The 26,038-nt window shown below is 47.0% G+C and overlaps 1 protein-coding gene across 4 annotated transcripts in view; it reads left to right on the top strand.

Annotated features, from left to right (window-relative positions):
- NRP2 (neuropilin 2) overlaps positions 1 to 26,038 on the top strand; it is a 237,770-nt gene that overhangs the window by 142,013 nt on the left and 69,719 nt on the right. For all 4 annotated transcript variants that reach the window (XM_028702094.2, XM_028702112.2, XM_028702103.2 and 1 more), the window contains exon 12: positions 1,671 to 1,823. In XM_028702094.2, coding sequence (XP_028557927.2) covers positions 1,671 to 1,823 — 153 coding nt within the window. The remainder of the gene's footprint in view (positions 1 to 1,670; positions 1,824 to 26,038) is intronic.

Consider the following 26,038-nt stretch of genomic DNA (forward strand, 5'->3'; position numbering starts at 1 on the left):
ACTCAGATTCTCATTGAGAAGGCAGCCGTTGTAAGGGGAGGCGTTTCTCTTCACTCCCCCACTGAGATTGGAATGGAAAAGAAGTCCCCGTTGGTATAAATGAGGACTTTCCCCTCTAAGGCTCCAAGCCCCATGGCAGGGAGGATCTCCTTCAGTTGCACTGTCTACACAGTGAGAATTGGAGTCCTCTACTCCTGTTATTTATTAAGGAAAAATTCAGCATCTGCTGTCTGCTACATAACAAGTACACATCTGGTTTGGCCTTCAGTTCTATCCTTCATGGGAGGGCCAGTTCTGAAGGATGGCTTTCTATCCCGTATCGGATCACTTCTGCAAGTCATCCTGCCATGTACACAGGCAAACACCTTGCAGAAGTGCTGACGCAGATAAAACAGATGTTCTGCTTAACCAAGGTACTGGAGCACTGAACCAGCCTGAAATCTGTGGAGGATCAAGTCATTTGCATTTCTCACTCATGTAAGACATACCTGCATAAGTATGGATAGGAACCAGCTTTATCCTTCATATGTTGGGCTTCAGCTAACTCTTTCATGTATTCTGGAGAGGTCAGGATTCTGCCAGTGCTCGGTTTATCCTTACCCATTGCACACTTTAAGCGATCTTCTTTAGTGCGGAATCTGATAATCTTCACTATGAAGGCCCTCAGTCGAATGAATAATCATTCAGCGATGTCGGGAGCTCACAGAGAAGATTGCTGGAGTTCCCTTCTTCTCCTTGCTCCTGAACCCCCAAGTTCTGAAATTGTTCCTAATACTTGGCTTGAGAGCAGTGTTATGTGCCTGTAGGTTTTTTGGTGGCCTCCGTTTTACTGGCCCCCATGTCCTCTCTACCATATCAGTTGTTTAACCTGTTCACCAAGTCCTGCAGATTTGACACAGACACCTTAATCAGCAATCGTTTGCAAAAGTGCCACTGCATCATCTTGCAAGGTCTCTGAATGCAAAGCCTTCTTCACAATCTGACTAGCTGTCTCTTAGTCTTGCGTACTTGATTTGTGGACTAAGAAGACCAGAACGCAGAAACAGAAACAGCAAGGACAGTTCTGAAATCAAACAAACAAATAATGAGCAGAAATGACTGAACATTCGCCCCCAAGAAAGGATCCGGTACCGAGGATGCAAGAAGGATTCTAGAGCTCCAAAAATTGTTACTGTTCAGGCCACCATCTTGGGCTGGAATCTTAGTGTTTTGATCATTATTTAGTAACCAGAAATACTGAGGCTTCTTGCTGTTCCTTTCTTTTCTCTCTCTCTCTCTCTCTTTTTTACTCCACAATAGAGTGGTGGAGGGCAGCTGGACATTTGGAAGGGTATGGTTTTCTGGAGGATAAGGGGAGAATGGAAACATTTGGTGCTTTTGCTTATATTTACTTAGCTGAGGGATGCGGGCATGTACATTTTGATGATTTGGAACAGAAGACTGATTCCCAAAGCTGTCGAAACATGAGACATGTTAAAAGTATCATGAGAGAGAGAGAGAGAGAGAGAGAGAGAGAGAGAGAGAGAGAGAGCATGCAAGCACACATGGCAGAGACTTCATACTTCCTCAGCTATTTATGGTTTGCCAACTATGTTAGTTATTAAATAGCATTTCTCTGTGGCTGGCCTTCCTTTAATCCTGTTTTTATGTTGTTCTGTTCTTGTTACCAGATTTCCAGATCCCTGTGGGATTCAACTGCAACTTTGATCTTCCTGGAGATATTTGTGGTTGGACTCACGATACATCTACAGGATTTACATGGATTTCTCATTCGAGAAACACCTGGACTGGCCATTCAGGACCAGGCATTGGGGCCTATCCGGGTAAGCCAATTCACGTAATCCCAAAAGGAAGAAATGTATGACGCACAAACGATGGAACAAAGTAATAAGTTCCTGAAATATGACATACCTTTAAAATTCTATGAATAGGGATTCTGAGTTATTATGCGGTTGAAGAGATGCCACACTGCTTTCAGACAGAGATTGTCATTCAGTTTTATATGGGGGGGGGGGAATACATAGTACAGCCCTCCCAGGAAATCACATTTGTGAATACGGACACATGGGCAAATTTGCTGCAAGTTAAGTCGTTGCATGTCAAAGAGATGACGGTGATATATGTGAGCTGTCCACATACATGGTGCTTTTGTCATCGAGCAGTATTAAATTTAATATAATATGCAATCTTTCTCGACCTGGCATGTTGAATGGTGGTATTCTCCTAACTAAAGAAGCTGAAATGGCTCTGGAAAAGCTTTGAGCTGGAATATCTCACTCTGAATTTCCCAATATTTAGAAGAGTTTGCAACTCTGGCCCGTACTTTCTAACTCAGGCCACAGGACTTGGCACAGCCAGTGTGGTATAGTGGTTAAGAGCGGTAGTCTCGTAATCTGGGGAACCGGGTTCGCGTCCCCGCTCCTCCCCATGCAGCTGCTAGTCACACTTCTCTGAAGTCTCTCAGCCCCACTCACCTCACAGACTGTTTGTTGTGGGGGAGGAAGGGAAAGGAGAATGTTAGCCGCTTTGAGACTCCTTCGGGGAGTGATAAAGCGGGATATCAAATCCAAACTCCTTCTCTTCTTCTTCTTCTTCTTCTTCTTCTTCTTCTTCTTCTTCTTCCTTTGGTATCTTCTCCCCAGCTGTAGTTGCTAAATTGGAACCGGGCAGCTTTTCCGCTATGTGATTGTGCATTTATCCCTAAGCCTGGAATTCAACATGGGCCTGTAAGGGGGGTGGGAACTAAACTCCTGAAATTAGCATTAGATGTTATGCTTTTTCTAAGACAGAGGCACGGGCTCATGGGCAAAAGAACTGAAGTATTGGGTTGTTTTTTAGTAAGGCCATAGCAATATGAGTTCTGGTGCAATGAGGAAAACCTAGGTTTGCCAAGAGGTGCTATTTCTTGCACTAGACTAGACGGATGCTCCCCTCTTCCCCAGACTTCCAAAATGGGAATGGGAAGGGACAGGAGAGGTTTGCTAGCTTCAAATAAATGCTTGCCTGGACTTGCTTAGTTTCCATAAACATGCATTAAGATTTTACACCACGGATCCAAGGATACTAGGAGTAGGCCTGCTGTTTAGGGAAATCCTTTACACTGCTTAATTTCACACACACACACCCGCCAGCTGCCTGCACACTCTAGTACTGATCATTGCAACATCTGTATGTAATGAGCGCGGGAATTTGATGAACCCAATTCATTCCCCTCAGTTTTCCAGTGGATCTTTCTTGACTAAAAAGGCAGCATTTTTGAAAACCAGACTGGTGTTTCTTCTTGATTGCTGTTTGTTGGTGTGAGATAACAAGACTGGTTTTTGAAATGGAGGATAGCAAACGCCTCCTGCTTGGCGGATCAGAAATAAGGGAACGTGTGTTTTGTATATAAAGGAGAGCGCTTCTGATTAATTTGACTTCTGGCTGGTTAGGCTGTTTTGTTTGCAGCAGTGCGTTTCAAACTTTCTGTTTTCAAGGAACACTTTTCATGCGACATTTCCTGTGCACGAGCTCTTAAGTACCGTATTTTTCGCCCCATAAGGCGCACTGGACCATAAGGCGCACCTAGTTTTTAGAGGGGGAAATAAAGAACCCCCCCAGCCCCAGCCCCAAAGAGCAAAGAAGCCAAGACAGCGAGCAGGATGGATCCCGCTGGCTGTCTTGGCCTCCTCTTTAGCCGAGCGCAGCCTCTCTTGCCGGGAGAGGCTGCGGCGGCTATGGCAATTCCCCCACCTCCGGCAAAAGCCCACAGGAGTCTTTAAGGAGCGCACAGCTCCTGCGGGCTTTTCTACGAGGAGGGAGAAGGGACTGACTGGCTTCGTCCCTTCTCCCTCCTGGGGAAAAGCCCGCAAGAGCCGCGCGGAGCTTGTGTGCGGCTCTTGGGGGCTTTTCCTGCCTGCCTCCCCCCTGAATTCGCTCCATAAGACGCACACACATCTCCCCTTACTTTTTAGGAGGGGAAAAGTGCATCTTCTGGAGCAAAAAATACAGTATCTGCCAAAGAACCCCAGTGCATTCGAAGAAGATTTTGAAGGTTCTGGCGGACTGGCCTTGGACTGTTGGGCCTCTCATCTTCTCCCCTCGTGAAGGTGCCCCAAACCCCCTATTATGTTCTCCTGCAGCGGTGGGAAGATATCTCTCAGGAAAGCTTGTCTGACCTTCTCATTGAGTAACTCCTAACCGGAACACAGCTTGACATGCCACTGAGCACAGAATTCCCTTTCACGGTGGTTAAAGGAAAGATTTGTTTTCTAACTAAATCCCCACTGCTTCTGGGTGATCGACTTTCCAGGTGAATCTGGGATCTGGTTCTGGAGATCTTGGGGGGAGGGCAGAATTGAATGTGTTGAATTGAAATATCAGAGCCTGGGGCAAGGGGGGAAGGGGAGAGAACTCTATACAGACTTCTGTTCCAGTCCTTTCCAACTTAACCTTTTCCCGGAGAGGTTTCTAAGGCTCATTCATGTCAAAATATGTCATACAAAATTATCACCCATCTAATACATTGGTAGAGAAAACTGAATAATTGGGATTTGCGGACAGTTGCCACCTATGTCTTTTCTATGAAAAGATTTATACAAAGAACCAATTTGCGCAACATGGATTTATGTCCATGTGTGTTTTTATATATGCCGCTATAAAGCTATGGTTTTCACAGTAGTGATGTATGGAAGTGAGAGCTGGACCATCAAGAAGGCTGATCACCAAAGAATTGATGCTTTCGAATGATGGTACTGGAGAGTCCCATGGACTGCAAGAAGATCAAACCTATCCATTCTTAAGGAAATCAGCCCTGAGTGCTCACTGGAAGGACAGATCCTGAAGCTGAGGCTCCAATACTGTGGCCACCTCATGAGAAGAGAAGACTCCCTGGAAAAGACCCTGATGTTGGGAAAGATGGAGGGCACAAGGAGAAGGGGACGACAGAGGACGAGATGGTTGGACGGTGTTCTCGAAGCTACTACCATGAGTTTGACCAAACTGCGGGAGGCAGTGGAAGACAGGCGTGCCTGGCGTGCTCTGGTCCATGGGGTCACGAAGAGTCGGACACGACTAAATGACTAAACAACAACAACAAAAATGCTTACTGCTCTGTATGCTTCAAAATGTCACATGGAGATGGGTCCCTTACAAACTTCATGAAGGGTGAAACCATATATGCTTGGGGGGGGGCGTGTACTGCTTTTAACACTAAATGAAGTGTGTTCAGTGGAAAGAAGTGAAATTTGCTCCCCCCCCCCCAATCCTCCATGCCCTGCTTCTTAAAGAACCCCAACCCAGTAGTTTCAGAGCTCGGCTTGGAGAGGGGTGTTAAGTACCAGAATGCGGGGAGGTCGGTGTGTGTCCTTTGCACAGTTTATTTGGTGGTAAAAGTATTATTCCACCCCTGCTTCGTAGTCCCCCGTCCCCCCACACCCTCTTGATAGCAAAACCGATGAGTATGTGTGTAACAAAACACACACATTACTGGCTTGGCCTTGACTCTTGCACACGTTTTTCTCGTTGTTGCTGCTGCTAAGCCTTGAAGCAACCGTATCACTTACAGAATAACCTGGTTTAGAGAGAAGCACAGGATGTCTGGGCATCTAGCAAATATCTCGGGTTGACACAGGGTCACTGTGTCTATGGCTGTGGGGGTGGGGGGTCGGAGAACCATTTTCATATTTCAAGTGTTTATCTCTTCAGCATTTAGAGTACTTTAGAAGATTAATATCTGAGGATGACTGGGGCCTCAGGCAACAGGAGAGAACGCTTACTGCCAACCCCAAGACTTCATAACCCTCCCCAACTCATTCGCTGTAATAATGTTTATTTAATATAATAAGCCTCCTGCAAGGTCGCCAAAATTACTTATTTTTATAACTCCGAGTCAATTTTTCAATCCATTTCCTCTCCCCGGACACTTTTTATAATTAATTATTTTCCCTCTCCCCTTTAAGCATTTATGTCTGCATATGTTGGGTGAAGAAGCAATTTGCTTTAGATTACTCTGGTACAGATTATTATTATTCTGTATGCTTAGTTAGAAGGTTCTCCTTATGCATCTCAGCCTTTGAGCGATACACCAAAACCCTTTCCAGCACATTGCAGTGCATGGGATCTATGTTGGGGGAGACACTAACCACACCGCTGCTCATCCATTCAATTCTATTCCATTTTTATTTTTTAAAACGTCTGCTATATCCAGTGTAAAATTTCCCAGAAGATAGTTTTCTGAAACGACTTCTTTTTCTCATCACTTCCCACTACCAGGCCAAATCTTCGTGGAATTTTCTCACAATATGGTCTACCATTTTTTGTGGCATTTCTTCTGGAGCAATTTATTGGGCCACTTTGGTGGTTGTAGGGCACGGTTAGGCAACCTAAGGCCTGTGGGCTGGATGCGGCCCAATCACTTTCTCAATCCAGCCCGCAGACGGTCCAGGAATCAGCGTGTTTTTACATGAATAGAATGTGTCCTTTTATTTAAAATGCATCTCTAGGTTATTTCTGGGGCATAGGAATTTGTTCATTCCCCGCCCCCCCAAAAAATATATATATACAGTGGTGCCTCGCAAGACGAAATTAATTCGTTCCGCAATTCTTTTCGTTTTGCGATTTTTTTCGTCTTGCGAAGCACCGTTTCGGAAAAGTTTTGGAAAAGCTTCAAAAATCACCCAAGTCTTCAAAAACCTCAAGAAAGGCTACCACACCTCATTCTATGAGTTGCTCCTCGAAGTCAAGTTGCAACTGTATTAACGGTGTTAAGAAAAAGGAAACAAACTTGCAAGACGTTTCCGTCTTGCGAAGCAAGCCCATAGGGAAAATAGTCTTGCGAAGCAGCTCAAAAAACAAAAAACCCTTTCGTCTAGCGAGTTTTTTGTCTTGCGAGGCATTCCGTCTTGCGAGGTACCACTGTAGTCCGGCCCACCACATGGTCTGAGGAACGGTGGACCGGCCCACAGCTGAAAAAGATTGTAGGGCATCTGGTGAGTGGAGCCCGACGTGGGCAGGAGAACCCATCTCTTCCCTTTTCTGCTGCCCATTTCTCCCTCTCCTTTCCCCCTCTTTGCCACCCACATGAAATTAGGCTGAGGGCCACAGCCTTTGGGTCTGCAGGTTGTCCACCAAAAGGAACATGCATCAGGGGTGTGAAGACTCATAATTTGATGGTGCTGGCGTGACCCATTATGACGTGTCCCTTGCCAGAGGGAGCTGTTGCGTGGTGAGTTCCCGCCCCCCACCAGGATAAATAAAGACACGAGACACCATAGTTTAAGGTTAAATGGGCGAATTAGGCCACAACTTTATTGAATTCAGGAATGAGAGGCATTGGCTTAGGCACTGGTCCTAACGACTATCCGGCTCCAGCCCATTTGCTGGAGACACGGGGAAGGGTTAACACCATATCGGGAGAGTCTCCTGCCGAGGCACGTCGACTAGGAGCTCCCCCGGGTCACCGCTCGGGGGCGTGCCTTTGGCCCACACCTCCATAGGCTTCGGACAGGGCCACACCCCCCGGAGTCCTTTAACGGACCACCCTTCGCTAACTGGGGGGAGGTGATGGCGTTCCTCCCCCCCCCATCCTCTTAACCCCTTCTTGCCAATGCCGAAGAGTTGTGATGAGTTGCTACGAGGTAGGTGAAAAACCAAATGGCTGTAAATTGCCAATTGGGAAAAATTCCTACCATGCCCCATGCGGCGACAGACCGAAGTCCATAGCAAAGTCAGAGACCTACCTAAAGCCTACCTAAAGGGAGGGAGGGTGGGAAAACGTGGGGGCTAGCCGGCGAAAAGAGGGCGAGCCCCCTCTGCACCGCCCCTAAATAGGGCAGACACGGCCGGGATTCCCCTGCTCTCGTGGGGGCTGAAACCAGCCCCCGCTCACGTGGGGGGTGGGCGTGAAGCCCGCAACCCCACCTCCTGGGCAGGCCGGAAGTGGCTTTCTGATGCAAACCTAAAACGTTCCCATTCTTGTGATACTGCTCTGAGACTCTTAAACAGGGGTCAGCAAACTTTTTCATCAGGGGGCCAGTTCACTGTCCCTCAGACCTTGGGGGGGGCAGACTATATTGGGGGGGGGGAGTGAATGAATTCCTATGCCCCACAAATAACCCAGAGATGCATTTTAAATAAAAGCACACATTCTATTCATGTAAAAACACACTGATTCCTGGACTGCCCGCTGGCCGGATTTAGAAGGTGATTGGGCCGTCCCCGGCCCCCGGTCCTTAGTTTGCCTACCCATGCTTTTAAACTTTGAGGGTGCTGTGCTCTCCATCACACTTTGGTAGGGGCCTTTCTTGCCTTAGTATGTTGTAATAGTAAAGGTAAAGGACCCCTGGACGGTTAAGTCCAGCCAAAGGCGACTATGGGGTTGTGGCGCTCATCTCGCTTCCAGGCTGAGGGAGCCAGCATTTGTCTGCAGACACCTTTCTGAGTCATGTAGCCAGCATGACTAAACCGCTTCAGGCGCAATGGAACACCATGATGGAAGCCAGAGCACACAGAAACACCGTTTACCTTCCTGACGCAGCAGTACCTATTTATCTACTTGCACTGGTGTGCTTTCGAACTGCTAGGTTGTCAGGAGCTGGGACAGAACAACAGGAGTTCACTCCGTTGTGGGGATTGGAGCCGCCGACCTTCTAATTGGCAAGCCCAAGAGGCTCAGTGGTTTAGACCACAGCGCCACCCGCGTCCCTTCATGTCGTAATAACATGATGCTGTGGACTGCACACATCATATTTTGCTTGGAGGTTGTAAGGTGCCAAGATGCAAGGCTGTTCATTTTAAGAAACGGTAGGCAGAAGGCTTTCCTATTTACATTGCAACTATTAGATCATTTTATCAGATTTTTTTTAGAAAGGCAATGTGCCTTTCTGTCCCCTCAGGTTTCTAGTTATAAAAAGAACCTCTTGTACTATGCTAGCTGGAAGAAGAATACTGATATTGTCTAGTTCACACTCTCACATATTTCAGAGGCTTTTCTGGTCATCCCCCTTCCATGCCTATAAAACCAGCATCAGGCCCCAGGCAAGAAAGGATGAAAAAGTTCTTTCTGGTTGGAGAGTTCTTGAAATCCTGTAACCCCCACTTCCCCCTCTCTCCCTCCTTCCCTGCTAAGCCACTGGGCAAAGGACAGCAGCTGTTTTCAGTCCATGCCCAGGCCAGATGCTGTGGTTCTGAGGTGTTAAAGGTCCTCCTTCTGTTAAGTGTCAAAGGTCCTGCAGTTGCAGGTTAGAGCTCTTCTAAACTCTGTAGGCACATGGTCTGCTTCTAAGAGGCACTCAGACAGCGCTCTGGATTCTTCACAGCCAGCGATACAAAACAAGTATCTGATTTGAAAGAAATAAAAGGGAGAGTAGGCAGCTCATACCAAATGAAGATGAGGTGTGGAGAGGTGGAGAAGGGGAAATTTGTGCCGCAATTGTCATTTGACTGGTGAAGAAGGGAGCTTTCATCCTACCTATGTCCTTTGGTTTCCATTTCATGGTGTACGTGTCCATCTCCAGTTCTCCTTTGACATTGGGGATGACTCCTCGAGACACACGCTGCTTCCATTCCATTTTTTCCAAGATAGTCTTTCAGGCAGCTTCATGTTTCCTTTTTTAGCCCCCCGTTCCTTGTACCTTCAGCTTCACAGATTATCTCCATGCCATCCTCCTAAAAGCTCCTGTTACAAATTCTGGGACCCCTGTTGGTGAAAAGGGAGCCAGGCAGGTCATTCATATATTCATATCCGCCCCCAACCCACCCCCGTCTCCCTCCCTCCCACCCCCAACACCCTATCAGAGCTCCAGTTGTTATCCAAGGCAATAGAATATGCAACCTTCAGTCCTCACGCCACCAGGAGGGATTGCAAACATTTTCTCCCTATGGATTTTCACATGCTTTCCGTGGGCAAACAGATTCCACTCTTAGTTGTAATGGAAGAGTGCCTAGTGAAATCGAAGTTGGTCTCTCAAAGTCCACAATTCTCCTTGTGAAGTAGAAGAGCTCTATGTGGTATATAAATTCAATATATAGAAGAAGAAGAAGAAGAAGAAGAAGAAGAAGAAGAAGAAGAAGAAGAAGAAGAAGAAGAAGAAGAAGAAGAAGCCGCTAATCAAGGAGGGTATTGGGAGTTAGATTGTACAGTGGTGCCCCGCAAGACGAATGCCTCGCAAGACGGAAAACCCGCTAGACGAAAGGGTTTTCCGTTTTGGAGGTGCTTCGCGAGACGAATTTCCCTATGGGCTTGCTTCGCAAGACGAAAATGTCTTGCGAGTCTTGCCTTTTTTTTTTTTTTGCTTCCCCCCCCCCCTTTTTCTAAGCCGCTAAGCCGCTAATAGCCTTTTAGCAGCTCAGCCGCTAAGCCTTTAATAGCCGCTAAACCGCTAATAGCGCTAATCCGCTTAGCCGCTAATGGGGTTGCTTCGCAAGACGAAAAAACCGCTAGACGAAGAGAATCGTGGAACGGATTCTTTTCATCTTGCGAGGCACCACTGTATAACCATTTAGTAGTTAGGCAGAATTTTGTGGGAAATGGAGTGTGACCTCAAAAAGTGGTACAGTAGTGGTATTATTATATCAAGATTTGGGGGATTAGTTTCAGTGGTAGAACACGCTTTGCATGGCCTTGGGTTCAATCCTTGGAATTTTCAAGTAGGGCAGGACAGGAATCCTGTCTGAGACCCTGGGTTGCTGCTGCCAATCTGTGGAAACAGTACTGAGTTAGATGGATGTGCCAGCTTGCTATGTTGGTGTTGGCATCTGTCTGCCTTGAGAGGCAGCGGAGTGCGCCTTCAGGGGTGAAGTCAAACCGCTGCGTTAGCAGCAACCAAGCGACCTCCCTGGGGCACAAGCCTGGGCGGTGTGTATGGAGGTCCTGGGCTTCCCAGACGACAAGACCACCTTCTCAGCCTCACTGACGTGGCCCATCTCCAAAGGAAAACAGAGCAATACATTTGGCACCAGCTTGGCTGCAGGAGTTGCCGGAAGGAGGCGTACAAGGTGCCATCCAACCCTCTTGGGGACTCCACTCCGGATTTGTGGAGTGTTTACTCCTTAGCCTTTTCTTCTCCCCAAGCTATGTAGTAGTAGTAGTAGTAGTAGTAGTAGTAGTAGTAGTAGTAGCAGCAGCAACAGCAAGAACTATCGGTATTATAAGAATTGGCATTTGTGTACTGAGGTCCCCCAAAAAACCCCTACCCCAATAACTCACACATCACTCATAATTTTTTGTTTAAGGTTTTTGGCATAATTTTGGCCACAACTTTATTAATCATACAAATTGTGAGTGGTTGCTTAGGCATTGGTTATGACTATCTGTCCCCGTCCCCCCGCCTTGGGGGACAGCACTGACTCCCAGATTCCAGCGAAAGCCACTGTGGAGGAACAAGATCAGGGATAACTGGAGCTGCGGCATAGACCCTCAGCTTCTCCCCGCATGCTCCCAGGGGCTTACGCGGCCCAAACCCAATTCCAGGGGTTTGGACGAAAGGATGGTAAGCCCCTGAATTCCTTTAACGGAATTCCCGTGCAGCAGCAGCATTGGAGGGGCAGGCACAGCCAATCCATACCCCTCCACCAACCAATTTAAACCAATGCCTAACCACCAACCTTACAAGTTGTGACGATTTGCTACGCAGTAGGCAAAAACCAAATGGCACCAGCCAATCAGCCAAATGGACAAAATTCCTACCAGGCCCCTGCACCAAGGCGGACGACCCCATGACAGGCATAGCAAGGTCAAAGCACAAGCCCAAACAAGGGAGGGCGGGCGGGTGATGCGGTCCCCACAGCGAAAGAGAAAGCAGCTTGCTGTGAACCTTGTTTAAATAACCTCTGTTCCCACCCCCAAATTGGCAACATCAAATTTACCCCAGCAACACCAACCACCAATCCAAGCCAGGCCCCTTCAATCTATTCTGCCTGGCAACTACGGGGTGCTTTGCCTGGCCCCATCCGCAACACGTGCTCTCCTTTAGTGAGAGCACGCTTTATATCACACTTAGAGGGCTTCAGAGGGGTTCATATGCACCATTGCAATAATATTTATAATAATTTTATAAGGTAGGTCTTATCTTCATGTTGCATCGCGCAGCATGGGGTGCAAGGAGTTTGGTAAGGGCGTAGGGAGAGAGTGGCCTGCCTAATGCCATCTAGTTCATGGCTGAATCAATATTTGAGCCAAGGACTTTCTGGCTCCCATTCCTAGCCATTACTGTAAAGTACATTGCAGAGCTGAAGTTCTTCCTCTGCATTAGGTAATTAGATGTTTTACAACCGGGGACGACAGTAAAAAAACAACAACCAGGCACAGAGCTCTCTGTAGCTATATGGGACCCATGGCATTCTTTAGTGCAGTGTTTCCCAACCTTTTTTGGGCAAAGGCACACTTGTTTCATGAAAAAAATCTTGAGGCACACCACCATTACAGCCCCGTGACGTCAGCGCGCAGCGTCACGCCGGGAGGGACGCACGAAAGTGTAAGATTCAATTTTTTCCCCTCCCCCTTGCCTTCCTTCTGTGCCAACCGCCAAAAAGCCAAGAATCGCGGGACCGCCGGCGGAGGGGGGGAGGGCGAGCGGAGGCAGCGGCGAGCCCCGTTCCTCCCCATCCGCCCCATTCCGTGCAAGGAGCACGAACAGGTGTGAGAAGGGGGTCAAACCTGCGGGTCGGCGCCGGGGAACCTCCAAGCTTTGGGGGTGGGGGGGAGGAGGCAGCAAAACTGGGAGCCGCAAAACAAGCCAAATGTAAATAACCACACATTCTTCCCCTTCCCCCACTCTCTCTCTTTTCCCTGAGTCTATTTCAGATAGCAAAGAGGGGTATGGTACCTCTCATATCCATTTTTTGCAAAGCACCATGTGCATAGAGGGCATTATACAAATTAATACATAGAAAAGTGTCTGTCCCTCCCTGCAGTTCAACTCCCTCTCTTTTTACTAACAGCACATATCCATTCCTTCTGCTGGTGCAACTTTCTCACCATTTCTACATAGCAGCATTTATAAACCAGTGCCAGAGAAACTGGGTGAAAGGAAGGTGAGAGGGAAGAGATATGAATATTTATGTGTGTACGTATATGTATACATACATACACCTACACAATTACAGGTTTGAAGCCAACTTAAAATAAAAAGAGCTGGTAAGCAAAGGAATCTGTGGCGCTTTCCATGGGATCCGGGGACATGTCAGCTAATACTCTTCCCTTTCTTCTTCATTTGCTTGTCTCTGCAGCAAATCTCGAGGGGGAAGGGAGAAGGGCAGGAATTGCATAGGCACGAGAGAACGGGGGAAATCCCGCATGCAGGATTTTGGTGCCTAACAGCCCCCCTCCCTCTGCAATTGCTCTCGTGCTCCCCCGCCTCTCCTGCTGGCTACCTCTGGACCCCCTCCTCGTCCCTAACGTAATTCACCCCTTCCTCCCTGACAGGGAGGGCGGGCCCATTTTGTGGTTCTCCTCAGGTGCTCTCCCCTCAACTGGGCGGCCACTCAGAAGCAAGGCACGGAAAAGGATCCCGAAGCACCACCGCCACCCCCCCCCCACAAACACACACAAAAACCCCGCCCTGCCATTCCCCTCGAGCTCGCGCGCTCTCTCTCCCTCGCCTCAGGTGCCTCGCACGCGGAGCTGAGGAGAGCGTGGCCTGGGTGGGCAGCTCTCGAAGTCGCGCGGCGCGCGGGGCCTGAGGGCGGGTGGGCTGCCGCGACGACGAGAGGGAGCGCGCCTGCGTGTGGACGCGCCTATGTGTGGCAGCCGCCAGCGGTGGGAGTGGCAGCCGCGTCCACCTGGGGGGAGAACCGTCGCTGCGCCCTAGCGCACCTTCCTGCCACCGCCCTCCTCCTCTTCCTCCTCGCTCCCTGCACCGTGAGGGAAGAGGCGCCGCCGTGAGCTGCTCGGCGCTTCCTCACTGTCCTCCAGACGAGGCATCCCCCTCGTCGCCGCCGCCGCCCATCCCACCCTGGGATGAGCCATGAAGCCGCCTGGCAGAACTTCCCTCCGGAGGCAGCAGCAGCAGCAGCCCTTCTCCGGCCGCCGCTGCCTCCTCCTCCATCCCAGCAGCCGCCGCCTCTCGAGCTCCGCTGCCGCCGCCGCCTTGCTTTGCCCAGCTCCATCCCCCTCCTCTTTCTGGCGCTTCTGCTTTTCTGCTCAGGGTCCCCGAGGATCTCCGGAGCCGCGGCAAAGGTGTAAAAGAGCCGCATGCGGCTCCGGAGCCGCGGGTTGCCGACACCTGGATTAGGACCTAATTTGACTTTTACAAAAAAATAATAATCTTTTGAATTTTCCCCGCGGCACACCAGGCAAGGTATCGCGGCACACTGGTGTGCCGCGGAACACCGGTTGGGAAACACTGCTTTAGTGTGTCCTGCCCATGCTCTTCCATGCCTTCTGGTTTTGGGAACATATCCTCTTCCAGGTGATCAGCACACATGCTATTAATAACTGTCTTATCCCAGCTGGTTTTGCATCTCACCCCAGTCCTTCCCACTTACCCTCATCACACAACAAGGGATGAACATCACACAACAAGGGATGTTAGCCTGGTCTTTCAGGTATTGAAATAAGTTATGGTAACAGAAGGACTACAGTGGTACCTTAGGTTAAGTACTTAATTCGTTCTGGAGGTCCGTTCTTAACCTGAAACTGTTCTTAACCTGAAGCACCACTTTAGCTAATGGGGCCTCCTGCTGCTGCTGCGCCGCTGGAGCACGATTTCTGTTCTTATCCTGAAGCAAAGTTCTTAACCTGAAGCACTATTTCTGGGTTAGTGGAGTCTGTAACCTGAAACGTATGTAAGCTGAAGCGTATGTAACCCGAGGTACCACTGTACAGCTAAACTTAGTGGGAGCTGCAGTTGCCATTCAGAGAAAGCAAGCTTAATTAAAAGTGATTGAAGCGATGGGCCCTGATCATTTTACCGGCTCCCCTAAATTAGATTAAGGGCTTGATTTTGTGCCGACTTGCAGTGCTGTAAGTCTTCATTGATTTGCCTGATAGATGGATTTTTATTTAGAAAATAAAATGGTGATGACTTGGCAAGTAAATTAACAGGTAACTGAATTGAGAAGGTTTTCCCTGTGAGGCAAGATGTCCACCTGGTATAAATATCACATTTATTGATGACTGATCCATCTTTATCCAAGGAAGGCTACTGCAGGTTAAGAAGGATGTCACACAGGCAGAAAAGGTATAACTTTTAAAGCACCAGCTTAAGTTGGCCTTGTTGTGCATTTATTGTTTTGTAAGATCATTAAAACCATTCAGGGATTTCAGCCAGAATCCATGAGTTATGGATCTGTTGTCTTCATTTTGAAGATCAGAGGAAGGAGTTGAGGAACGGTGGATCCTTGGACCTTCTCTCTGTAATATTAGCATCGGCTGGAGGGTACACTTCTTCCTCCTTCTATCCGAACAATTAAAAAATGTGTGTAAATTGTGGAGCAGCGGTTCAAAAATAGCTTTAGAGTCCTGTGTAAAAATGCACCCCCCCCCCAAAGACTTTACCTGGCACTGGGCCCACCGATCAAACACTTCTGTTATGTTGCACGAGCTAAAGTCCAGCCACTCATATTTCATAAGGGTCAGCCAGTCGATCTTCTATATCTTTAAGAAAGTGCTTTGTCCAGATCAGGGGTCGGCAAACTACGGTCCAGGGGCCAGATGCGGCCCAGCAGTCTCATAAATCCGGCCCACTGACCCTGCCACCGACTTGGTCAGTCCTCGCTGATCTAAACCGGCGTGGCACAGCGTTTCCTTGAAAAGAAGCAGCGGATGCCTTGCTGCGCGGGGACACACTTCCGCGACGCTGCACGGCTTCGGATTGGCTGCAGAAAGCTCCTGCAGCCAATCTGAAGCCACAGACGCCTCTGTGCGGGTGGCGACGCTGACGCAGCATCAGATTGGCTTCAGGAAGCTCCTGCAGACAATCTGAAGACTCACCACCCGCGCACTGAGGTAAAGCCAGTGTGGCTATGGACGGAGAGTCCGGTGGGTGGCCAGCAGGTCTGGGCTGCGCCATGGGCATCGTGATGGGCGCGTTGTGGGGCTTCAGCTGGTGGCGCGCTTGGCAGCCACGCTGGAGCAGCTGGAGGGCGATCTGCGCGCCGCCTGCCCGGTGCTCCGTGTGCACAGCCTGCCTACTGACCTGGCCTTGGACGACGGGCCACAGCACATGGTGCACGCCACCTGGGAGCTCCGCAGGGACGGGCCAATAGACCAGCTGCTGCTCATCAACAACGCTGGTCAGCGGGCAGCGCCAATACATGCTCCTGAGTGCGTGCAGAGTGTGTTCCTCCCCCAGCTCCGGAGGCAGCTGCGGGACCAGCTTGCAGGGTACAGTGGTACCTTGGGTTAAGTACTTAATTCCTTCTGGAGGTCTGTTCTTAACCTTAACTTTAGCTAATGGGGCCTCCTGCTGCCGCCGCGCCGCCAGACCACGATTTCTGTTCTCATCCTGAAGCAAAGTTCTTAACCTGAAGCACTATTTCTGGGTTAGCAGAGTGTGTAACCTGGAGCATATGTAACCTGAAGCGTCTGTAACCTGAGGTACCACTGTATTTATATTTTTCAAAATATAGTCCGGCCCCCCACAAGGTGTGAGGGACAGAGGACCGGCCCCCGATGAAAAAGTTTGCTGACCCCTGGTCCTGATGCTCCCATCAATCTCCAGATTAAGCTGTAGCTTGCAGAAGCAGGCAGAAATTCTGAGACTGGTTTGCCCTCAGTTCCTAGGATCACCCTTTTGAACACTGGTTGCCAGTTCAGTGGAAGCTTTTGCTATCTCTTTACTAAGAACGGACACTTTTTAAAACCAAAGAGTGATGTGCTACTGATCCCAGAGGTATTGATCAGAAACTTGCTGCAAAAATGCTTTCTTCAAATGGTTCAGTGTCAGGTAGGTTTTTTAAAAAAAGTAATAATCTCCCACATCCCCTCAATTCAGGTACCTGCCGATCACTATCTTTCTGTTTGCTGTGTCAAAAAAAATATGAATTACTGGAATGGCTTGGCTGAGGCAAGCTGTTTTGGCAATTAGCTCTGCGGCTGGTCTTGTTTATTTGGCCACAAGGCTTTCATTAGATTCCTTCAGTCATTCGAGAGACCCACCAATTTCATACTTAAAATTACACGAGAGCAGGTAATACCTGCTGCCTGTACTCGTCTCTCCAAAGTATATTCTGAAGCTCAGAAGCACAGTGAACCAGATCTGCAGCTATGTACAGATTCCCCTTTTCTTCCCCAAAGAATAAACATCTGGACATCAAAGCATTTGGGATGCCCCCAAAGCCAAAATCAATCACTTTAGGGGGGAAATAAACACATCCTCCCTCTTGTTTAGTGACCATATGATATCTTTTTGTGATAGGTGTACATCTGTATTTAAGGTTAGTTGCAATCACTGTGGCTGCCCTTAGATATTCTTTCACCCCCTTTTCTACTTGCTTAGTGCCACAGATGCCTTCCCAGTTCCAAATGCTCTATATCCCACATGCTGGGCCTCGTCTCATCTGACTGTTCTAGAAATGGAGCTTTGAAATTCAGGTACAGTCTGAGTGTATAGTAAAAAGAACTTCAGTCCGATGCTGCAGAACTATCCTGGAAGAAAAACACGCCCACTAAAATTCTCCCCTTTGTGCAACTTTTAAAGGGGCACCAACATTTCCTCTTCATGTTGTTCAACACTTAGGATACAAGTCAGACTCACTATCTTACCACGCTTGAGCTCTACTTAGTGCCCCAGCGGCTTTGTTGAAGGAAACAGTGGTTTTCCTAGCAGCTGTCCAGAGAACTCATCATCTAGTGAATTGTTGGAAGGGGTTAACACAACCACCAAGTCTTCCTGCCAGCGACACAGTAATTGCAGGACATAAAAGGAAAAGGAAAAGTTCTATTGGGGCAAATTTCCTCCTCCCTTCTACTTTCTCCTGATCAGGGACGCGGGTGGCGCTGTGGGTTAAACCACAGAGCCTAGGACCTGCTGATCAGAAGGTCGGCGGTTCGAATCCCCGTGATGGGGTGAGCTCCCGTTGCTCGGTCCCTGCTCCTGCCAACCTAGCAGTTTGAAAGCACGTCAAAGTGCAAGTAGATAAATAGGTACCACTCCGACGGGAAGGTAAACAGTGTTTCTGTGCGCTGCTCTGGTTCGCCAGAAGTGGCTTAGTCATGCTGGCCACATGACCCAGAAGCTTTACGCCGGCTCCCTTGGCCAATAAAGCGAGATAAGCGCCGCAACCCCAGAGTCGGTCACAACTGGACCTAATGGTCAGGGGTCCTTTTACCTTTTATCTACTTCCTCCATGCTGAATTGCTCTACATATGATGGCTGGCAGCTGGATGTACGAAATGCTCTACTGAGCAATGTTGTGTCTAGTGATAGCAAAGTTCTTTCTGCGGTATTCTGTCTGCATTCACATAAGTTGCTTAATGGTGCAGCCATCAAGTAACGAACGTGTGGATTTCAGAAATTGTGAAATGATGCTGGACTGTTTTTCGCAGCAATTCGCGATGAGTTAATTTTCCTCCAAAAGGTTAAGTGGTTAATTTTCGACCAAGGGTTCATCAGATACCATTTTAATTCTAAAACATCTGTATCTGTGTTTATATGTATGTGCATAGGTGATGCCGTTTGTAGTGACAACATGAGAATTAAATAAGTTTTGCTAAGCACTCTACAAAATGTTGGACTCTGCTGCAGGAAGCTAACAGTCTGGCTTGACTAATCTTCATTGAATTGCAGATAGATTTTAAAGCTTCGGAGCAAGGAAACGAAGATATAACTAGATAGTGGATTTAAGAAAAAACATAGCATAGCGTAGCATTTCAAAATTTGTGTCTTGCTTGGCAAAGCAGTTTTGTACTCAAGGTAACTGTAAGATTGCTGCTTGGTTTTTTATTATTTTTGTTTTAATCATTCCTTATGAAGGCTGATATTCTGTCTTAAAATAAAAGAGACTTGCACTGCAAAGCTGGAAGGGACAATCACCCACCCTCCACTACTGTGCCATTTCTAGGTTTCAACATACGGTTTATAATCATTAATCTTCTTTAGATGCCTATTTGGACATATGGGCTGCCTATATCACTATGTTTGAATTAGGATTGATAGAACGTTCTGGCTAATGTCAGCGGTCAATGGTTTGGTTTTATTTTTTCTTTCCTTTCGTTGCAAAAAAAGTACAATAAAAAACAAGCTACAACTTGTTCTTGTTTCCTCAGCTGATGCTCTGCCCAGGCATCTTTGTCTCACTGCAACATTTTGCAATCCAAATGAGTCAAGAGTGTATTCAGATGGCATGTCCTACTCCTCTGGTACACATAGAAAGCAACACCCAAATCGAAAGGTGTCTGAGCCTTCAGCAGAGCCTGCTAAAAAATAAGTACAGGAGAGCCTAATATGCAATCCTGATGTCTCCATGCAAGAGTTGGCCTGGGCTCTGCTGGACCAAAGCATTGGGCAAAGTGGTCAAAGCATCTTGGGCAAAGTGGTCAAAAGTTATTTGATCTGCTGAACTTTAACCTGAAGCGGGTGATGGCCTAAGACACTATTGACCAATGGTTTTCAGTGTACAACGCAAGCATCGTTGGAGCTTTGTTGTTGTTGTTTAGTCGTTTAGTCGTGTCCGACTCTTCGTGACCCCATGGACCAGAGCACGCCAGGCACTCCTGTCTTCCACTGCCTCCCGCAGTTTGGTCAGACTCATGCTGGTAGCTTCAAGAACACTATCCAACCATCTTGTCCTCTGTCGTCCCCTTCTCCTTGTGCCCTTCATCTTTCCCAACATCAGAGTCTTTTCCAGGGAGTCTTCTCTTCTCATGAGGTGGCCAAAGTATTGCAGCCTCAGCTTCAGGATCGGTCCTTCCAGTGAGCACTCAGGGCTGATTTCCTTAAGAATGGAGAGTTTTGATCTTCTTGCAGTCCATGGGACTCTCAAGAGTCTCCTCCAGCACCATAATTCAAAAGCATCAATTCTTCGGCGACCAGCCTTCTTTATGGTCCAGCTCTCACTTCCATACATCACTACTGGGAAAACCATAGCTTTTACTATACGGACCTTTGTTGGCAAGGGCCTTTGTTGGAGCTTTACCCTCATAATCATTTATCAAGGGTCTCTTCCCTGACTCCTCATGCCTCGATTCCATCAGGAGATGGCCAATTTGCTGTGTCCTCACCTTTTCCCATTTTCCTTTTATCCATGCTGTGATCTGTTTGGCTGCTCAGTTGTGTTAGGTAATATAACGGGAAGATCAATGGGGATTAAGCAGGCATCTTTACTCTTGGGATGCTACATATGACAAAAGGAAAAACCACCTCTGTGTTGTCCATGTTTATTTCTACTTGAGAAAGCCTTTTTAAATTGGGCAAATGTGTCCCATAGGCTACATGTGACCAAGTAGCAGAATTCTGTGCATTCGTTTAGTGTGTTTCACTGCTTCTAGGTTTGAAGATATCCACCTTGCCTTCTCACAGGTCCTGCATAGGCCCTAAATAGATGTTAACCCACACAATCTGGGAAATGACTGTGCAGTTTGACTTATGGGGTTGTAGCCAAAGGAGCACTAGTGGTATTTCACTGATGCAACAGCACTTTGTTTCCTCTCCTACCCTGTGCTCCCCCCCAATCTTCTCCAAAGGACCCCCCAACCCTCTGAAGGGGGTTATGGGGATGTGCAGTGGGCTGCAGAAGAGAGTTGGGGGAAATGTTGGATACCACCCATGGACTTTTTAGGCACTGTGCAAATGTTAACAACCAATGTTTGAGTGTTTACCAAGGCCAGAGGCAAGATACAGTAGTACCTCATGTTACGGATGGGATCCATTCCAGAGGCCCGTCCGTAATGTGAAATGCCTACAACTTGAAGCGCTGCTTCTGTACAGGCGTGTGGCGTGATTTAGTGCTTCTGCGCATGTGTAAGCGGTGAAACCTGGAAGGAACCCATTCCGGTACTTCCGGGTTGCCACAGGACGTAACGTGAAAAGACGCAACATGAAGCGGATGAAACATGAGGTATGACTGTAGATACGGTCAGTGGACATAATGTTGTTGTTGTTTAGTCATTTAGTCGTGTCCGACTCTTTGTGACCTCATGGACCAGAGCACGCCAGGCACTCCTGCATCCCGCAGTTTGGTCAAAGTCATGCTGGTAGCTTCAAGAACACTATCCAACCATCTCGTCCTCTGTCATCCCCTTCTCCTTGTGCCCTCCATCTTTCCCAACATCAGGGTCTTTTCCAGGGAGTCTTCTCACGAGGTGGCCAAAGTATTGGAGCCTCAGCTTCATGATCTGTGGGCATAGTAGACAAGCATAACGCAATTTCTCTGTAGCACATAGCTTCTACAGAGAAAGGCTTTGAGGACTGGTCTCCTGTTCCACTATTGCACAGCTGCTCTAATCTCCTGGAAGTGTTTCCCTCCTATTGGTCATATTGGCAGGAAATTCAGAAGTGGTGGAGAGTCTTGACAAATTTCATTTGATTCCCTTGATACGGCTCCTCTAAATCCAGTGACACTTTGATTACATGTTTTTAATGAAGAGGGCTACATTATGATACTAGTTGCGTGGATGTAGAATTTTTTGATGCCAGAGTGACACTCGAGTGTCTGACACCTATTAATTTCATTGGAAGATAAGTGCCTAAGAGCCTTTGAAAAATGTACTTCTTGGTATCTGCGCTCTCATCAGCCTAGACGTCACTCACTTTTGAAGGCAGGGAATTATGAAAAATAGCTTGAGTCAAGTCAAAATCTACCATGAGCTATCCAGCTTATTGAACTAGGTAAGGGTACATAGAATCAGCTTCTTCTGGAGATGAATTCAACCCCAGCTGAAGTACGTTGCGTATTTGGATGACTTAACCGTGTTTGGGTGACTTAACATCTCATCATGTGGTGATTATTTGGATTCAGATGTCTTAACAACTTAACAATTACTATTTTTAGTTCCCACTTGGTGGGTTCAGGTTTGCCTTGCTGAAGATCTAGACTGTTGACAACATGAGTACCAGGCATTGAACGCGTTAACGCGGTTCCTCTTAGTTCCATCTTACTGAGCATCAACTGCAAAAGGAAATAAAGTCCATCTCGTTAAGAAAATTTGTTGTCTGAAATTCACCTGCAGATGAGTTGGAGTGAAAATAATATAGTAAGAAAACAAAGTTATCAAAAGACACCATAGCCTTTAGAATGGATGGCAAGCATATGAAGGATGGCTTGGAGGAGTCAAGGAAGTCTCACTCAGCATAGTGGAAACAAAAAAAAAAATTCTTTCCAGTAGCACCTTAAAGACCAACTAAGTTAGTTCTTGGTATGAGCTTTCGTGTGCATGCACACTTCTTCAGATACCTGAAGAAGTATCTGAAGAAGTGTGCATGCACACGAAAGCTCATACCAAGAACTAACTTAGTTGGTCTTTAAGGTGCTACTGGAAGGAATTTTTTTTTGTTTTGACTATGGCAGACCAACACGGCTACCTATCTGTAACTCAGCATAGTGGGACATTAAAACTAAAATGTCTCTGAATCTGGTCATGGTTCTGTAGCAATTAGCCAATTCATTTAAATTTTTTGTTTTTATGCTGTAAGCCACCCTGTGATCTTCTGATGAAAAGTGGCATATAAATAATAATAATAATAATAATAATAATAATAATAATAAAAAATAAAAGGACAGTGTTTATTTGCCTGCTTATCAGAGGCATCGCATTTAAGACCAAACGTTCCGAGGTTCAACACTAGCCACTTGGCAACACTGTAAAGAAGCACAATTCTTCTTCTTTATGACCAAAGATAGTTCAAGATGCGACAACTCCATCCCAACACCAAGTTAGTTAGTTGTCCTTGATCCAATTGATTCAAACTTGCTTGTTGTTGTTGTTTAGTCATTTAGTCGCGTCCGACTCTTCGTGACCCCATGGACCAGAGCACGCTAGGCACTCCTGTCTTCCACTGCCTCCTGCAGTTTGGTCAAACTCATGCTGGTAGCTTTGAGAACACTGTCCAACCATCTCATCCTCTGTCGTCCCCTTCTCCTCTTTCCCAACGTCAGGGTCTTTTCCAGGGAGTCTTCTCTTCTCATGATGTGGCCAAAGTATTGGAGCCTCAACTTCAGGATCTGTCCTCCCAGTGAGCACTCAGGGCTGATTTCCTTCAAAATGGATAAGTTTGATCTTCTTGCAGTCCATGGGACTCTCAAGAGTCTCCTCCAGCACCATAATTCAAAAGCATCAATTCTTCGCCGATCAGTCTTCTTTATGGTCCAGCTCTCACTTCCACATCACTACTGGGAAAACCATAGCTTTTACATAGCTTTGTTGGCAAGGTGATGTCTCTACTTTTTAAGATGCTGTCTAGGTTTGTCATTGCTTTTCAAACTTGCTTAAGCACACCTAATTTTGTACTAGATTGTTTCCAGTGTGTGTGTACAAGGTCAATAATTGTGGGGTGGAGACACCTTTTAATTGTAATAGCAGTTTCAGTAATGCAAAGAGTCTCTGCTGCCCCAGGCTCAACTGCACAATCGGCTGCTATTCCTATTTCAAACATCGACAAGTCAAATTCAGATTACTTTCAGTCTGTCCACCACCTAGACATGCTTATTCAAATCTCCTCACCTTGGGTTGCTATCTTGTTTTCTGGCAGGACTTTTGGGCAGAAGTTCAGCAATACACACCTCCCATGTTAACAGGCCTCTGCCTACTTATTTTTTTAAGGGACACTGTGGAGAAATGATGGCCAACTGGCCATGGCTAATAGAGGGGGCAGAGTTGTTTTGCCTAAAAACAGCCCCGTTTCTCCCTGAACCCCTGCTTCACCTGATTGAATCACCTTTACTTAGATCAAAGATGGCAACCACTTCGCCGCACTGTTTATGCTTCGGGGTGGCCAGTCGTCTGCAATATGAAGAAGTGGGGAGATAGAGAAAGTGAAAGATGATGAGCTTTATTCTCCCTCGTGTATCATCAGTGAAATTGTCAGCCAGGCTCTGATTGCAAAGTATTTGCTGCTGGTGATAGGAGTGGGTTGGGGGGGGGGGGACACCACAAGTGTCAGGGAGAGGTTCCCTCCTCCCAGCTTGCCTTCCTCGTTCTTGCAATGTTGGCAAGGGGTCGTGATCAGCTTCTGACTCGTAAGCGGAGCAAATTTGAGGCAGAATAAATATGAGCCGCCACCACCACCAATGTCATGATTACAGAGTCAATTTTCCCCTGCCGATTACAGCACTTTCACTTGTCCTAATTATGTCAATCTTTTGCCTTAAGCTTTTCGGTGTCTTAATCAGCCGACTTCCATGCTTATGGCTGCTGGTGAAATAGACGTTCTCCTTACTGATCTGTCTCAGTCAATGTAATCTGCCGCCTTTCCATACACCCAGTGGATATTCTTGAGACTAGTCTCTCCCTATACTGGCTTGTGCAAGATATAAAACAAACAAAAAGGATTCATAACCCACAGGCAAGACATTTATGACGGGCGCCTTAGTAGTGGTGCCCACCCTGTGAAATGCCCTCCCATCAGATGTCAAGGAGATAACATTTAGGAGACATCTGGAGGCAGCCCTGTATAGGGAAGCTTTTTAAGGTTTAATGTTTTGCTGTGTTTATATATGCTGGAAGCCACCCAGAGTGGATGGAGCAACCCAATCAGATGGGCAGGGGGGTCAAATTATTATTATTATTATTATTATTATTATTATTATTAATTAACCAACAGGTTGGGTTCAAACCGAAAGTCATATGCAAGTTACCAACTATCTTTTAGTATGTTTGATTCTCAAATTTTTTAATTAAATTATTACAAAAACAAGTTGAGGTCATTCAGAATGGTGTGAAGTACAGTGGTACCTCTGGTTAAGAACTTAATTCGTTCCGGAGGACTGTTCTTAACCTGAAACTGTTCTTAACCTGAAGCAGCACTTTAGCTAATGGGGCCTCCTGCTGCCGCCACGCTGCCAGAGCACAATTTCTGTTCTCATCCTGAAGCAAAGTTCTTAACCTGAAGCACTATTTCTGGGTTAGCGGAGTCTGTAACCAGAAGCGTATGTAACTTGAAGCGTCTGTAACCCGAGGTACCACTGTATAAGCAACAGGAGGAGGGAGGGGAAATACAGAAAATAATCTAAGCCCTTGAGATGCAAGATGCCAATCTTGGGGGAATAGAAGCAGGATTTGGTGGCCCATTTTCTTTCAGATATTAAGAGAGAGGGACAGACGAGAAACATTTGAACTTGGCAGGCTAAGAGATGGGATTTTATTGCAAGATATGGGACTCTTGCACAAAGTTCTCCACGCAAAGTATTAGCGACCATTTTGAAGGGTTCTTTTTACCATGTATCTGATAATAATTTAATGTACCAGGTTAGAGAGTCATAAATAGTAAATACGTAATTAACAAAGTTGAATAAATTAAGCCCAACATATGCATCGTAATTTGCGTGGTACACATATCTCAGTTTCTTCCATTAATTATAATGACATATTCTGTGCCATATTTTCTCAAAACACTGATGTTTTCAAAAATTGAAGACTTGTGGTTTTTTACAGCCTGATCCTATGTATATCTACTTGCTCTGTCTAAGGATTTTTCTTTCAGTCAGCTCCAGCATGAGAGCCAGTGTGGTGTAGTGGTTAAGAGCAGTAGACTCGTAATCTGGTGAACTGGGTTCGATTCCCCGCTCCTCCACATGCAGCTGCTGGGTGACCTTGGGCCAGTCACACTTCTCTGAAGTCTCTCAGCCCCAGTCACCTCACAAGAGTGTTTGTTGTGGGGGAGGAAGGGAAAGGAGACTCCTTCGGGTAGTGATAAAGCAGGATATCAAATCCAAATTCCTCCTCCTCCTCCTCCTCCTCCTCCTCCTCCTCTTCTTCTTCTTCTTCTTCTTCTTCTTCTTCTTCTTCTTCTTCTTCTTCTTCTTCTAGAATTGCATGCAGAATCTGTTTCCCTCCCAAGGTTTCCATGTCTTTAATATCTATGCAACAAGCAAAAACTGAGCAGGTGAGCTTTTCCCCACGTGCAAATGGAGTGATGGGGAAAGCTTCGGAAACCGAATTTCTGCTTGTTGCACAGCTGTTAAA

This window comes from Podarcis muralis, chromosome 1 (assembly GCF_964188315.1).
Source record: "Podarcis muralis chromosome 1, rPodMur119.hap1.1, whole genome shotgun sequence".
Lineage (NCBI taxonomy): Eukaryota > Metazoa > Chordata > Lepidosauria > Squamata > Lacertidae > Podarcis > Podarcis muralis.